General features: G+C 39.2%; 1 protein-coding gene and 1 long non-coding RNA gene across 4 annotated transcripts in view; one reads left to right on the top strand and one right to left on the bottom strand.

Annotated features, from left to right (window-relative positions):
- LOC132899098 (uncharacterized) overlaps positions 1-11,712 on the top strand; it is a 40,679-nt gene extending 28,967 nt beyond the window's left edge. Inside the window, exons 2-3 of the long non-coding RNA XR_009656627.1 lie at positions 10,505-10,689; positions 10,964-11,712. This is a non-coding gene — a long non-coding RNA (uncharacterized LOC132899098). The remainder of the gene's footprint in view (positions 1-10,504; positions 10,690-10,963) is intronic.
- The window catches only part of LOC132899096 (adhesion G-protein coupled receptor G5-like), a 34,426-nt gene continuing 29,160 nt past the window's right edge, over positions 9,567-14,832 (bottom strand). For all 3 annotated transcript variants that reach the window (XM_060940745.1, XM_060940744.1, XM_060940746.1), the window contains exons 10-14: positions 13,055-13,173; positions 12,675-12,934; positions 11,422-11,512; positions 11,060-11,331; positions 9,567-10,639 (exon numbers count right to left, since the gene is read on the bottom strand). In XM_060940745.1, the coding sequence (XP_060796728.1) occupies positions 10,515-10,639; positions 11,060-11,331; positions 11,422-11,512; positions 12,675-12,934; positions 13,055-13,173 (867 nt within the window). In that variant the 3' untranslated portion in view covers positions 9,567-10,514. The remainder of the gene's footprint in view (positions 10,640-11,059; positions 11,332-11,421; positions 11,513-12,674; positions 12,935-13,054; positions 13,174-14,832) is intronic.

Raw genomic sequence — 14,832 nt, 5'->3', positions numbered from 1 at the left:
ATTGAGAAACTGTGGGTGGTAAAAGAGAGCAACTGGACTTGCTTGAAGATTCTTGAAGACATTTCACCTCTCATCCGAAAGGCTTCTTCAGTTCTGTCTGACTGGTAGGGAGCATCAGGTATTTATCCTCTCATGGATGAAAAGAAGAACTGAAGAAGCCTTTCGGATGAGAGGTGAAACGTCTTCAAGAATCTTCCAGCAAGTCCAGTTGCTCTCTTTTACCACCCACAGTTTACTATGACCTGGATGACTGAGAATCTTCACAGACAATTCCATTGAGAATTCCTCCTTTTTTCTAATAAACAAATATCTTAAATATAAAATAATTGATAGTGCGTATGAGAAAGGCTTTGGACGAAATGTCTTAACTATTGGACAAAATGACCTGTATTCGTACTCGATGGTCGGTAGAAGAATCTTAGCTTCAGAAAAGTCTGACTTTTTTTTAATAATATGGGTTAAAATCACACATACAGTATCTATCTTTGCTCAGTCGTTCAAATTGTGGTAATACTGAGAAAATTCAGCATTGTTTACAGACACGCTTTCAGCGGCTGTCATCTGAGTTGCTTTGTATATCCACCATCATGGCGGACGCTCATGACGTGGCACATTTTAATCACATGGTTGCAAGTCATCTATTGTTTTGTTACTGTGATTGTTATTGCTATTACCTCGCCCGGGACGGAGTCCACCAGGGGGCGAGGTATTGTTTTCGGTCAGGTTTCTTTCTTTCTTTGTAAACGATATTACAGGAAAACAGCTGGATCAATCTTCATGAAACTTTCAGGATAGATGGTCATTGGTCTCAAATAGAACCTCCAACTTTTTGAGGGTCATCCGGTCAAGGTCACCAAAAAGGTAAAAATAATTTTTGTTGTGTCTCCTGCCTCATATAGAGGTGCTAGCCACTACGACATCGTGCTGTAAGAATGTAAGAGTGTAACAGTCGCGCACTGCACATGCTCTTACACGTGTTCCTATTAAAATGGCCGGTGAGTGTATACAATTCAGTTCATCATTTGAAATAAATGGACTAGACAAAAAAATGGCTTTCAGACACGTTTATGGTTATTCCAGAGGGAAAGTGCGTTCCACTGAGCTCTAGCGCCGGGCCATTTCCGGGAGATAAGAGTTTGGGTCGTGGCGACAGCGTGTGTGTGTCAGCCTCGGTTCCGAGGGTTCAGTTTCAAAAACTGTAAGAGGGAAGAGTAGAATAATATAAAGTACAGACACTTGGTATATTTTACTTCTGTGATTTATAAATTGCTCATTTTTGGATTACGCTTCATTTTAGTGGCTCAGAGAGTAAATATATATGCTGTATTTACTGTAGGGACACGGGATCAGAAAACTATTTTATTTATAAACAGGAGCCACATGGACCCATAGGGGACCCATTTATTTATTTCACCACATCTTCCTTCATATTCATCATTAGTCAAGTCAAGTCAAGTCAACTTTATTGTCAAATATGCTATACATGCTCGACATACAGCACAGATGAAATATCAGTCTTCTGTGACCCACGGTGCAAACTGGCAATGCAATAAATAAAAATAGAATACAAATAGAATAATTGAAAAAACAAACAATATAAACAGTATAAACACTCTAGATATGAACTAGACTAAACACTCAAACAATATAAACAGAATAAATAAACAATATAAACACTAGATAAGAACAAGACAGACTAAACACTCAAACAGACAACATAAACAGTATAAACACTCTAGATAGTAACTAGACTAAACACTCACACACACACACACACACACACACACACACACACACACACACACACACACACACACACACACACACAAATTGGTACAAATAACCAAACAGTCAAGGGCACTTGAGGTAAAGCAGGTAAACTTGAAACATGAAATAAGCAGAATAAACAAACTAGCAGCTGTTAAGGTGAGGTAGTGCGGAATAGTGCAAATGGGCGAGGTAAAGTGAGATGTGCAGTCCCTGAGTTCAGTGTGTTAATGAACGATGAGATGTATGTATATATATGTGTGTGTGTTGGGGGGGGGAAACTGTGAGGGTGACATGTCAGATGCTGAAGGGGGGCAGGGGTGTGTGTGGGCGGGCAGAATCTGTGGCAGGGGGCAGAGGGGGGAGGAGGGGCAGAACAGGGAGGGAGTTGAGCCTCCTGACCGCCTGGTGAAAGAAACTGTTCTTGAACCTGCTGGTTTTGGCCCGGAGACTCCGCAGTCTCCTCCCCGACGGCAGCAGGCTGAAGAAGCTGTGAGATGGGTGGGTGGGGTCACCTGCAATCCTGATGGCTTTGCGGGTGAGGCGGGAGTTATAAATATCCATAAGAGAAGGGAGAGAGACACCAATGATCTTCTCAGCTGCTCTCACGATGCGCTGCAGAGTCTTGCAGCAGGACACGGTGCAGGCGCCGTACCACACGGTGATTAGTGCTACCGGACGAGGTTTGTTTTGCCTGGAATTGTGATTGTTATTGCTATTGCTTGTGTAGTTACAGTGGAGTGTATGAGGAAAAAAATCTCAATGATCTCAAATATCAGTGATAACCTTCAGGGGTCAGTCTGAGCTCCGAAAAACACATCTATTGTGACTCAACTCTTCAATTTTCCAGCAATGTTTTATGTCATATGAAGGAGAAATCCATTGTAGATGTCGTGGAGACGTTGAAACAAACGTTGGACTCAAAGTCCCAGAATGCAACGCAGCGATAGGACACAAGATTCGTTAGTGATGGAGGAGATGACGAGTGGTGGCGATGGTGCTGAAGGCTGATCTGTTTGAGCAGAGGATACAGATGAGGAGGTGAGACAGCTGGACAGACTAAAGGACTAAAGCGCCGCTGCATCGCTCTCTTTAGGGCTGAATCTCACTGCACTAAATCAGCTGGAAGTCCAGCAGCATTGTGGGTAATGTGGGAAAAGTGTAACTACTGTGAAAACAGACCAACATGTCAGTAAATGTGTGTGTGAATGGTGGTGTTCAGGGCGGAGTTTTCCTTTAAGTTACATGCTAGAAATCCAACCGAGCTGGAACTGGAATCCTCATCGTCCCACAAGTCATTACAGAATGTTACAGCATCCTCCAGTGTCTGAACTTCTCCAGTCACTTTGTCTGATCATAATGACATCATTCACTAAACAGATCACACTGACATCATCTAAATCCTGGAAACAACAACAACAACAGAAGATTTTCCAACATAATAAACTTCAAGTTAAAACTATAAAAGTATTTTTTTTAATACAAGGCAAACATCGTTTATTGAGTTTTTTTCCCCCAAAATGTTGTTAAAAACAGATTATTGTCACAGATGATTTTTTTTTAATTTCATAAAAACTGTCCACTGACTTATGGTACATCTTTAAATATAATTGCAATATAATGTTATATAATTTATTATTTTTTTAAATAATGCATTTTAAGATGTTTTGAAGACTTGTTAAATCTGGACACTGAGTTTATTGGGTAATAAAATCCATAAGCAGTAAGCTGATATATTGTTTGATAAATGATGGTGTTATATTTATAGTCCATACTGTGCTGTAGACAACAGAGGAGGAATTTAATGTTTGGTTCTTTTCTGCTCCTCACCTGAGCAGGAACTCAGTCCAAAGTCCGTGGTTCTGTTCTCCTGAATCTAAACCTACACTAATGAGTTGTGTAATGAAACACATCCTCACTGTGTTCCTCATCACATGATGTAAATAAAACTGAATTAGAAAGAGAAATAGATTTTACTCAAAATGCCTGATTGTACTCAGGGTTCCAGAACTGTCTCTGTAATTAAGCGCTAATAAATGAAACAATATTAATAATTATTCTATCCACATTCACTGGATATGAGTAATCACACACTCTGATTGGCTACTCTACTACTAGGATATCAGCTCATATACCATGAGTAGAGAAAAACAAAATGGCGGCGCGTGTTGCTGAACCAACCGAAGACGAAATAAAAACTCTACTCGAAAACAAAACCCCAAAAAATAAAAAAAGCAACAAAATATGGAATAAAAGTATTTGATGGTAAGAACATATCTTTTTTAAAAAAATTTCGAGAATTATTATTATTATTATTATTATTATTATTATTATCGCATTTTTCACAAATTACTTGTGTCATTTCGCCGGTTTGTTTACATTCTAAGCGGAAATGATTTTGCTGGACATTTTGTATAAAGTTTTTATTTATCAAATTTACAAAAAATAAAAATGCTCTGTTTCTCAAAATCCAGTGAAGGTGGATAGAATAAAACAGTTATTCCACTCAATCTCATCATACATGGATTATAGACAACTCAGTGCTACGCACGTTGTCACCTATCAGCTCATGTACGACTTGATTTCAGGGAATAACTGTTAATTATTGAATTTTGAATTGATTTTTTTTTAATTGAATTTATTTATTTATTTCGAACATGTATAAAAAATGTATGTAACTATTTGTACATACAAAAGAAAGAACACGAGAAAGTGACAAAAAAAATTAATAAATAAAATACATAAAGAGCTAAGACATTACAATACACCGCACATTGTTCAAAAAAGGAGTGGGAAGAAGTACAATACTTTTTATTATAATTATATTATTTTAATTATAGTACAGTTAGCTCCAGTTCACTAATCTGATTGGTCGAGCTGCATTCTGAGAGCGTTTCTATTTCCTGTAGCTGCACTGGGACGCTTCACGATTACCCCTTTTCCACCAAATCAGTTCCAGGGCTGGTTCGGGTTCACAACTCATTCAACTTGCGAGCCAGCTGAGAACCAGTTTGCTTTTCCATAGCTCGCGGTACTAAGGGAAGCCACGTCATTACGTCGTTGTATACGTCAGTTACGTCGTTGTATACGTCAATTACATTGCTACATTTGCATAAACATTGGCGTGAATATCAAAGCAAAAACACGGAAGAAGCAGCAGCAACAACAACAGCAATAATAATAATGGATGACTTCGCATTTGTACAGCTGCAGCTTCTCGTCGCTTAAAAATGGCGATCTTTCGCGGTCTTGTTATTGTTGTTGGTCTTAACAACTCCGCCCCCCCGCTGACGTAAGCGGTTCTTTCCTCTGGCCCAGCAGAGAGTTGGTGCTAGCCTGGAACCGTTTTTTCTGGCCCCAGAACCAGTTCTTTGTCAGTGGAAACAGAAAACCCGGTTCCAAACTAAGCACTGGCCCCGAACCAGCCCTGGAACTGCTTTGGTGGAAAAGGGGGAGGTGTGTATCACTCTGCTGGTCTGTAAAATTCCACTTCGTAGCTCAAAACAGTGACTACAGTAATGTTAGTGACGTCATCAGCGGACATCAGAGGACACTCTTCAGGATTATAATTTCTGGCTTAAAATATAAAAAGGTCTTCAGATGAAGATAAAAGGAAGAAGGGATACCAATTTCACAGGAAGCTCCTTTAACAGTAATGTACAAACCAACGAGCTAATCACCGAGCTGAAAGTGGGTGTGGCTTCTTCAGGATCTATTTCCTCTCAGAGTGAAATAAACAGAACATGTGGCCACACTGTGTCTGAAATCTGACTTAGTCAATATTACATTTCTTGTTTCTACTGAAGAACTGCTGTATAAAAGCAATATCACACTCGACATCGTGGTGTTGAACTGAACATCAGTACGAGCTCGAGTGTGATATTAATAATGACATCAGCAAACAGTTAATATTTAATGAAACATTTCCAGTCTCAGTGATCAGGCTCCTGTGTCAGAGTGACGTCATGGAAGTGATGCCAGTTACAGCTGTAGTTCATTAATGCAGGATGATCAGCAAATACACCAATGTGTGTGTGTGTGTGTGTGTGTGTTGTTAGTAAAATTTAAGATATGATTGATGTGAAAAATTAAGAAACACGAAAATCTCCAGAGTCTTGAAGAGAATCAGGAGCCAAACAAGTCATTAGTCATTTTTAACTTCTCATTTAAAAAAAATAAAAATAAAAAAATAAATCAAAACAACAGCTTTGTTTCTTGGAACCTGTGAGAAGAAGTGAAGTCCAGATGAGTTTTAGAGACAAAACGGAATGAGTGAAGGAATTGTGTTGCCTTGTGAAACATTATGAAGATATTATTTTCCTTTTCATTATCTTCAGTTTATTGCCTGTACTCTGTGATGTAAACATTGAACAAATAACCACAACGACTCTGAGGACTTCAGAGAAAAAAAAAATCTGATAATGAAGCTCTGAAACGTCACTTGCACAAAACCTCCAGCAGATAAAGACTGGAGTGTGTGTGATTATCACTCCATCTGCACACACACAGTGAAAATGAGGCTTTAGAACAGAACCAGCTTTCACTTCAGACACTCATCTCATCTCATCTCATTATCTGTAGCCGCTTTATCCTGTTCTACAGGGTCGCAGGCGAGCTGGATCCTATCCCAACTGACTACGGGTGAAAGGCGGGGTTCACCCTGGACAAGTCGCCAGGTCATCACAGGGCTGACACATAGACACAGACAACCATTCACACTCACATTCACACCTACGCTCAATTTAGAGTCACCAGTTAACCTAACCTGCATGTCTTTGGACTGTGGGGGAAACCGGAGCACCCGGAGGAAACCCACGCGGACACGGGGAGAACATGCAAACTCCACACAGAAAGGCCCTCGCCGGCCACGGGGCTCGAACCCAGACCTTCTTGCTGTGAGGCGACAGCGCTAACCACTACACCACCGTGCTGCCCACTTCAGACCCATTTAGAAAAAAAAGTGAATATTATTCTCCTAAAACTAGTAATCTTCATAGTAAAATAAGCACATTTTAATCAGTGTCTAAAATTAAAACAAACAATACTGAGATGTGAATGTTTGTTTATTTATTTGAAACTAGATCTAGTTTATTATTTCTTTGTAAACGTGTCTTCAAGAAACTTCAAGATAAATAACATTAGAATCTATTTTAAATTATACTAAAATATCTCCTGGTAAAATCATCACGGTGTATGTAATGTACCGTTACTGTATAAAGCAAGAAAAAAAAACCAGACTGTTTTTGTGTCAATAATATAATTGGCTTTTATTTATAATTGTACACAACACAATCACATTTATTTTACTGAAATCACTCCAAAAGACACAAACACACACACAGAAAAAAAGAGTGCTTATTCAGTTAAAAAGCTCAGCTTCACTGTCAGAAAATCTCCTGAATCTGAATTCATTACGTCTGGGGAAAAAATTTAATAATTGCACTTCTTGGCCACTTTATTAGGAACACCCCTTCATTCCCCCCCCCCCCCCCCCCCCCCCGCTGTTTTCTGCAGTTCTGTAATCAGCCGATCCCTCGACAGCAGCACGATGCATCAAATCCCACAGATACAAATCAAGAGCTTCAGTTAATCTTCACAATGTTCAAACATCAGAACGGGAAACACTGTGATCTCACAGTGAAGTGTGACTTTCTCTCACTGTGGTATGGGTGTTGGTTTGAGCCAGATGGACTGGTTTGAGTATTTCAGAAACTGATGATCTCCTCCTGGGGTTTTCACACACAACAGTCTCTAGAGTTTACACAGAAAAAATGGTGTGAAAAACAAAAAACATCGAACGGGTGAGCGACAGTTCTGTGGGTGGAAACAAACACCTTGTTGCTAAGAGAGGGTCAGAGGGAAATGGACAGATTGGTTCGAGATGTCTTTTTTGCCAGGAAGGATATAGTAACTCATATAATCACTCTTTACAACCGTGGTGAGCAGAAAAGCATCTGAGCATGCAACAGCAGAAGAACACATTGGGTTCCACTCCTGCAGCCAAGAACAGGGATCTTAGAACCAACAGCGAGTTCCTATTAAAGTGGCCGGGGAGTGAATATTCATAGTTTAAATATGAATATAATGATAAAAAGAAATCGGTGTTAATCTCAGATATTTAAATATATTGGCTCTGAATTCACATCTTTAAACATTTTAATTTTGTAATTGTTTTGTTTAAAAAAAAATCAAGCAGAACAAAAAATATTTTCAAATCAAAAGATTTGGAAATTTACAACAAAACATTCAGACAGTCGTCAGAAAGATGTGAATATAAGATGCTGAATTATGTTGTTTTTACGTTCCGAATTTTTTAAATTTAAAATGTCAAGTTTGAAAGAGGAACATTTACATCTATATATAATATTCAGTACATTTCCTCTAAAATCAGTGAATCAAGGTTCAGGCTCTGCTCAGTGATTTAACTCATTAAATAATAAAATCAGTTCATAAAAGTGAAAATTGTTGAATATTCATGTGACTGAATTGCAGTTTACTGCCAGTTCAATAATTATGAGAAATAAAGGACAGATTTAAAAACACACACAAACACAAAAAGAAAATGTTTTACACCACGGACTCGACACAAAAACTCCATCAGTCCAGAAACGCATCCTAAAGTTTCCTCACTGAGATCAAACACAAACACACGAGTCCTTTCCTGTGAGAAACTGTGAATATTTACAGAACCAATAAAACTCTGAGCTTTAATCATTTACTGGATTATTAACGTGTCCTTTGTGTGTCACCTCTTCAGTTCGTGATATCTGCATTTCCACCCTGTCTATGACACTGACTCATCACGCAGTAATCACACACTCATTTATTATAATCAGGGTTAAATCAGGATTCAGCACAGTGTGAGCTCGACTTCTGTCCGAGTGCCAACATCAGGTCTCGTTTATCATCTTTTTTGTTTTTTTTAATGATGTGTGTCAATATTTGTGTGTCCAAACAGAACTAAAAATTCCCAGTGATTTATAAAAGTTCACTCTGGTATGTTAATAAACACTAATCAGCTTTAATTATCATCAAGTGCCTTCACGGCACGTTTACATTTAGCCACGCCCACAAAACTCCATCACACACTCTGGGAAAAAGGGAACTAAACTGCACCTTCCCTTGTTGCTGGGATCTTATCCTCATGCTTTTGTCCTTTTGATATGTAGATTTCACCTAGTGGTGTGTGTGCAGTGTATTTTAAAAATTATTTCAGATCTGCAAAAGGACCCAAATTAGTTTCAGAGTAAATCTTTAAAGGCACACTACAGGTACCTGTCTAAGTAAAAGATGAATGTATGAAAGTACCAACCCTGTGCCAATGACAGGTACAGTTCAGTACCCTTTCTCTAAAAGTGCAGGCAAAGTTCATGGAGAGCTAAAACAAAACAAAACAAAACAAAAAAAAGACAAAATGGCATCTAAACAGTGAAAGAGCGCCTCCTAGGTGTGGAGTGCACTCAATCTTCCACTAATGCAGCTCAGCCACTGCAGCACATCAGTGACTACACGCACTAACTCCTCTTCTTTTTATAGGGCGCCATTACTTTTGTCCTGATTGAACGTCTAGTCTTATTGTCTTAATTTATTTTATACAAATTGATGTTTAAGGGGGCGGCACGGTGGGGTAGTGGTTAGCGCTGCTGCCTCACAGCAAGAAGGTCCGGGTTCGAGCCCCGTGGCCGGCGAGGGCCGTTCTGTGTGGAGTTTGCATGTTCTCCCCGTGTCCGCGTGGGTTTCCTCCGGGTGCTCCGGTTTCCCCCACAGTCCAAAGACATGCAGGTTAGGTTAACTGGTGACTCTAAATTGAGCGTAGGTGTGAATGTGAGTGTGAATGGTTGTCTGTGTCTATGTGTCAGCCCTGTGATGACCTGGCGACTTGTCCAGGGTGAACCCCGCCTTTCACCCGTAGTCAGCTGGGATAGGATCCAGCTCGCCTGCGACCCTGTAGAACAGGATAAAGCGGCTACAGATGATGATATGAGATGAGATGGTGTGTAAATGAAATAAATAAGTGATTTATACTGGACGTGAAAGTGTAACCCATATATAATATAAAATCGAAGGAACTCATCGATAACGGTACGATCAGCAGTTGAGGATCACCTTAGTGAGTCACTGAGACACAAATTCACACAAACCGAGGAGAGAAATGTTGGATACGAACAATTTTCCAGTGAACCATCTTTTCAATGCTCCTGTGAATGAATTCGGAATAAATGTGTTTGTATTCGGTGCAATAAATGATAAACGAGGTTCATTGCAGAAACAGAATGGTTCGATTTGTGTTGGGTTTAACCCCCAGATTTTAATTAATAAATAAGAAGGAACTTTTGTTCAAAAAAACAAAAACAAACAAACAAAAAAACCCTTTGGACCTCTTTGTGCTTAAAATCTACTTCTCATTCTCTCTAAAATGAACAGTTTTTCTGAACAGTAGTCAAAGCAATACGGAAGAAATCTAAAGTGCTAACGACAGATCAAACAGATTTTTACAAAACACGTTATAAATGTAGAGAGTTTATACAGTCGGAGATCCAGCTTAATGTTGATGAAGCTTTCCTTTTTTTGTCTGGTTTTTTTTCTTCCTTTTTCTTCAGTGCACAGCCCCAGACCTGACCTGCAGGGTTTAATGCTGAAATATAAATCTGTATAAATGCCCGTCTCGGAAAGCAGTTTTTAAAATGACTCCTAAACACACTCCGACATTTCTTTTTTTGTTCTGTTTTTTTTTTAGCAGGTCACTCCTAGTTTTTCTCCTGACTTTGTAGCATGTTCTGCCGTGTGGATCCGGTGCTGCTGACATCAGAACTGGACTGAGAATTCCTCTGCACCCAGTCCAGAGCGAAGACCCGCAACATGAGGAAAAATCCTGCACAGAGCACACAGTGTGTGTTCAGGAGTTAATTTCATCACGGACAGGTTCGTACAGTGGATGAGAAATCATTTAATTAACTAATTTCACAATTTCAAATTATTTTAAAAATCGTACAGCACTTGTTCATAAATTAATTTAATTTAAAATAATACATTTTTCATAATTTACAATTAATTCCCTATAACATTAAATCTTGTTTAAATGAAGGTTTTCAGACACACGCACTAAACTCCACACTGAATCACGAGCAGTTCAACAGCAGCAGTTTAGAAAGTAAACACACAGCAGGAACATTTTGTTCTGATTTCATCTGCACAGGAAATTTCTGCCACATAAACAATGGCGTTTACGACGCTGCCCTTCGGCTCGGTCTGTGTGGCAACAGGAAAGGAGAGAAACCGCCCAGAAACTCACCTTGTAACGAGTTAATGATGCAGAAGAGGAACAGGCTGGTTTCTGAGGTTCCAGAAGGAATGAAAATGACAGCCCAGGTGGAACCGAACAGACAGCTGAGACCCCAGATGCTGAGGAAGGTCATGCAGTTCGTCCTCCACTCATTGCGGTGACGGATCTTCCTGAACACCAGGAGAAGCATGACGAGGCCGGAGCTCACCACCATCAGCAGCAGCCCCGTGTTGATGATGTAGTGAGCGATCAGAGCCGAGGAAGAGTCCGTCATCCAACACCTGAACCGACATGCAACATCTGGATCATTATTATTCCTGAACAAATAATCCATGTTCACACACACTGTGCAATTAACCGTTATGCCTTACATGCGATATTCAGTTTCATCAGACTTCACCGTCTTCTTGCCGTAAACGTTTCCAATGGATCCCAGAATAATAACCGGCACAGCTGGAACACCTGGAACAGACGGGGAAATAGCAAAATTCCCCATCAAGGAAATACACGAATAAAAACACGGGTTCTTCATCCTTTCTTTCTTTCTTTCTTTCTTTCTTTCTTTCTTTCTTTCTTTCTTTCTTTCTTTTTCGACTCACATGAAGTACAGCTCTAATGAAAATTACAGAAATCACACTGCAGAGAATAAAAAGCATTTTAGTCTGTGAATCTTTTTTTTATTTTTAGTATTTTGATCTACAGGGTCTGAATTCACCTTTCTGAAAATTAAGTACTGAAGATTCAGCTTTAACAAATATGTATGTATGTATGTATAAATAAATAAATAAATAAATAAATGCACTTGTCACCCTTTATTTATGTGGCGGCAAAAACTCAAGGAAAACATCCTTTCTGCGAAATTTCTTCTATTTCTTATGAACCAAATTCTTTAAAAAAAGAAAGAAACAAGAAAACAAAAGGAGTTTAATTTTTTCCTGCGTGGACTGTTACTTGGAATACTTTAATGTTTAAATTAAAAAATTAAAAGCTGGTATATTCAAATATATTGTCTAAATTAATCTGTAAATTATTAATTTGGGCTAGTAGCGCTGGTGCAAATTGCTACTCTCACTCAGGATCTTTCTACTTTATTCTTCTTCTCATTATTATTATTATTATTATTATTATTATTCTCCTCCTAACTTTTTTTAGGACGCTATTTCTCCCTCAGTTTTCAACCAATCATCATCAAATTTCACATGAAGAATACCTCTGGGCTGAATTACGTTGCTATGACTTTTGGTGCTGATCTGGATCACTGATCCAGAATGATCCATGAAAAACAGGATTTTTTTCAATCACTTATAACTGTCAATTTTCAGGATTTATTCAATCAGTTTTTTTTTATTTTGTTCAGGGCGGTAGGGTGCAACTTTTCCTTGACCTTCAATTAACAAAGGTCAGCTAGCCTCAAATTACTGTGACTTTAGTCACAGTCTCTATTTAGTTGTTATTGAAAATGTTGCCTGAATAAAGATCAGGATTGCTTCAAGCGATAATAATAATAAAATCAATCAAGCTTTTCCCATTTGCCATATACATAAACAAAATTAAATAGTCACTCTCCCAGCATCATTATGAAACTTTCACACACCTTGCTCTGAAAATTAGCGAGTAAACGTACCGAATCCCAGCAGGTACCAGATCCATGTCTTTGGTGACGGAGTAAACACCATGTACAGCATCCAGAAGGTTTGAACCACTTCCACAGCCATCCAGCAGAGGACGCTGAGAAGTGCGTAGTGCAGAAGGCCACCGAAGAAGCGACACACACTTTCGGGCACAGTGTTAGCTACGGTGCCAGCGAAGACGAAGAGCACAAGGAGGAAGAACAGAGCCATTACCAGACCACGGTGCACCAGACTTGACTGGTTCTTCGATCTCCTAAAAAGAAAACAAAACAAAAAATAAGAATGCAAATTAGCACACAGTGTTTATTCTGCTCTTATGACACCTGTAAGCTGTTACACATGTTACAGTGATACAGTCAGAACGACCTCTGACCTCTGTCTGCACAGCCATATGAAGAGAATCGCACAGCTGACGATGGACACGGCACAGCACACCGCTGTAATGAGGGTCAGAGCCTCCAGGTGGCGCACGCTTCTCTGAGGGTCCATATCCTACAGCGACAGACGGAAATATAACCAGCATTAAGGTTTATTTCCTCACAAGGGCCTTTTAAAATCCAGCGTAATGAAGGTAAACTTATTTGAGGTCATCAAGGTGTAGTACAGTCAGTCCATAATTATTGGCACCCTTCAAAAGAATGGGAAAACTATTTCTATTCAATAATTATTATACACAACCCAAATATATGAGATATCTGTCTATCTAGTTTGCTAACTGCAGTCAGTGGAAAAAGTAAGTACACCCACCTTCAATTCTGTTTTTATTTATCAAGGCCAAAATAACAATTGTGTAGTCTTCACCAACGTCTATAAACAAACATATCTCTTCATATGACAATAAAAAAACACAACAGATTTCAATATGGAGTCATTTTCCCCCAAAAAAGTAAACCAACATTTAGAAACATTCAGATGGGAAAAATAAGTACACCCTATAATTCAGTAACCACCTTTAGCAACAATAACTTAAAGTAAATGTTTCTCTCACATCGTTTTGGAGAAATTTTGGCCCACTCTTCTTTACACTGATGTTTGAGGGCATTAGTTGATGCACAGCACTCTTACAATCTCACCACAGCATCTCGCTGGAGCTGAGGTCTGAACTTTGACTCATCCATTACAACACCTTGATATTTTCTTCTTTAGTCACTCAGATCTCAGCCTGCTGGTGTGTTTGGGATCATTGCCCTGTTGCAGGACCCGATTTTAGCCCCACGCAAGCTACTAGACAGATTTGTTGCAAGAATGTTCTGGTATAAAGTGGAGTTCCTTGTTGTCTCACTGACTGCAAGTTTCCCTGCAAAACAAATCCAAATCATCACCCCGTCCGCCACCATCCTTCACAGTTGTTATGAGATGTTTGTGGAGATACACAGTGTTTGGTTTTGGCCAAACAAGGAGCTGTGCAATGATGACCAAACATCTCCACATTTGTTTCATCAGTCCAGAGGATATTGTTCCAGAACTTTTGTGGTTTGTTCTGATGCAATTTTACAAACACAAGGTCATGCTCCATATACTTTTTGGAGAGAAGGAGGATTTCCCAAGTCACCCTTCCATGAAAGCCAAACTATTCATTTTTTTCTGACTGTGTCGTCATGAACATATACAGTTAATGTGCTTACAGACACCTGTAGATCATATGACGGCACTCTTGGCAACTGTCTAGAAGCCTCTTTGTTTATAAACAATCCTTCTCACTGTATTATCGCGAATTTCAATTTTTTGGAGATGGCCTTATAACCCTTCCCAGATTGATGAGCAGAAACAATTGCTTCTCTGAGGTCGTGGCTGATGTCTTTTCTTCTTGGAATGATGTAGATATCCACCTGAGGGCTCCAGAACATCAAACTACCAAAAGCTCTGCTTTTATCGAGGTAGTCACACTTCTTCCTGATTAATTAATCGTGTGCATTACACAAGTAACACCTGGCTGCTTTTTACTCTCTTAATGACTGTGGAAGTAGGAAGGGTGTACTTATTTTTTTCCACCTGGTTTCTGAAGGGTGGTCTACTTTTTGGGCAAAATGGCTCCATACTGAAATTTGTTGCATTTTTTATTGTCACCTGAGGTTATCTGTTTGTTTATAGAAATTGGTAAGGACAACAGAATTGTTATTTTGGCCCTGATAAATAAAAACACAGAAGGGA

This window comes from Neoarius graeffei, chromosome 15, assembly GCF_027579695.1.
Source record: "Neoarius graeffei isolate fNeoGra1 chromosome 15, fNeoGra1.pri, whole genome shotgun sequence".
Classification (NCBI taxonomy): domain Eukaryota; kingdom Metazoa; phylum Chordata; class Actinopteri; order Siluriformes; family Ariidae; genus Neoarius; species Neoarius graeffei.
This window is presented reverse-complemented; position numbering and strand designations above follow the sequence as displayed.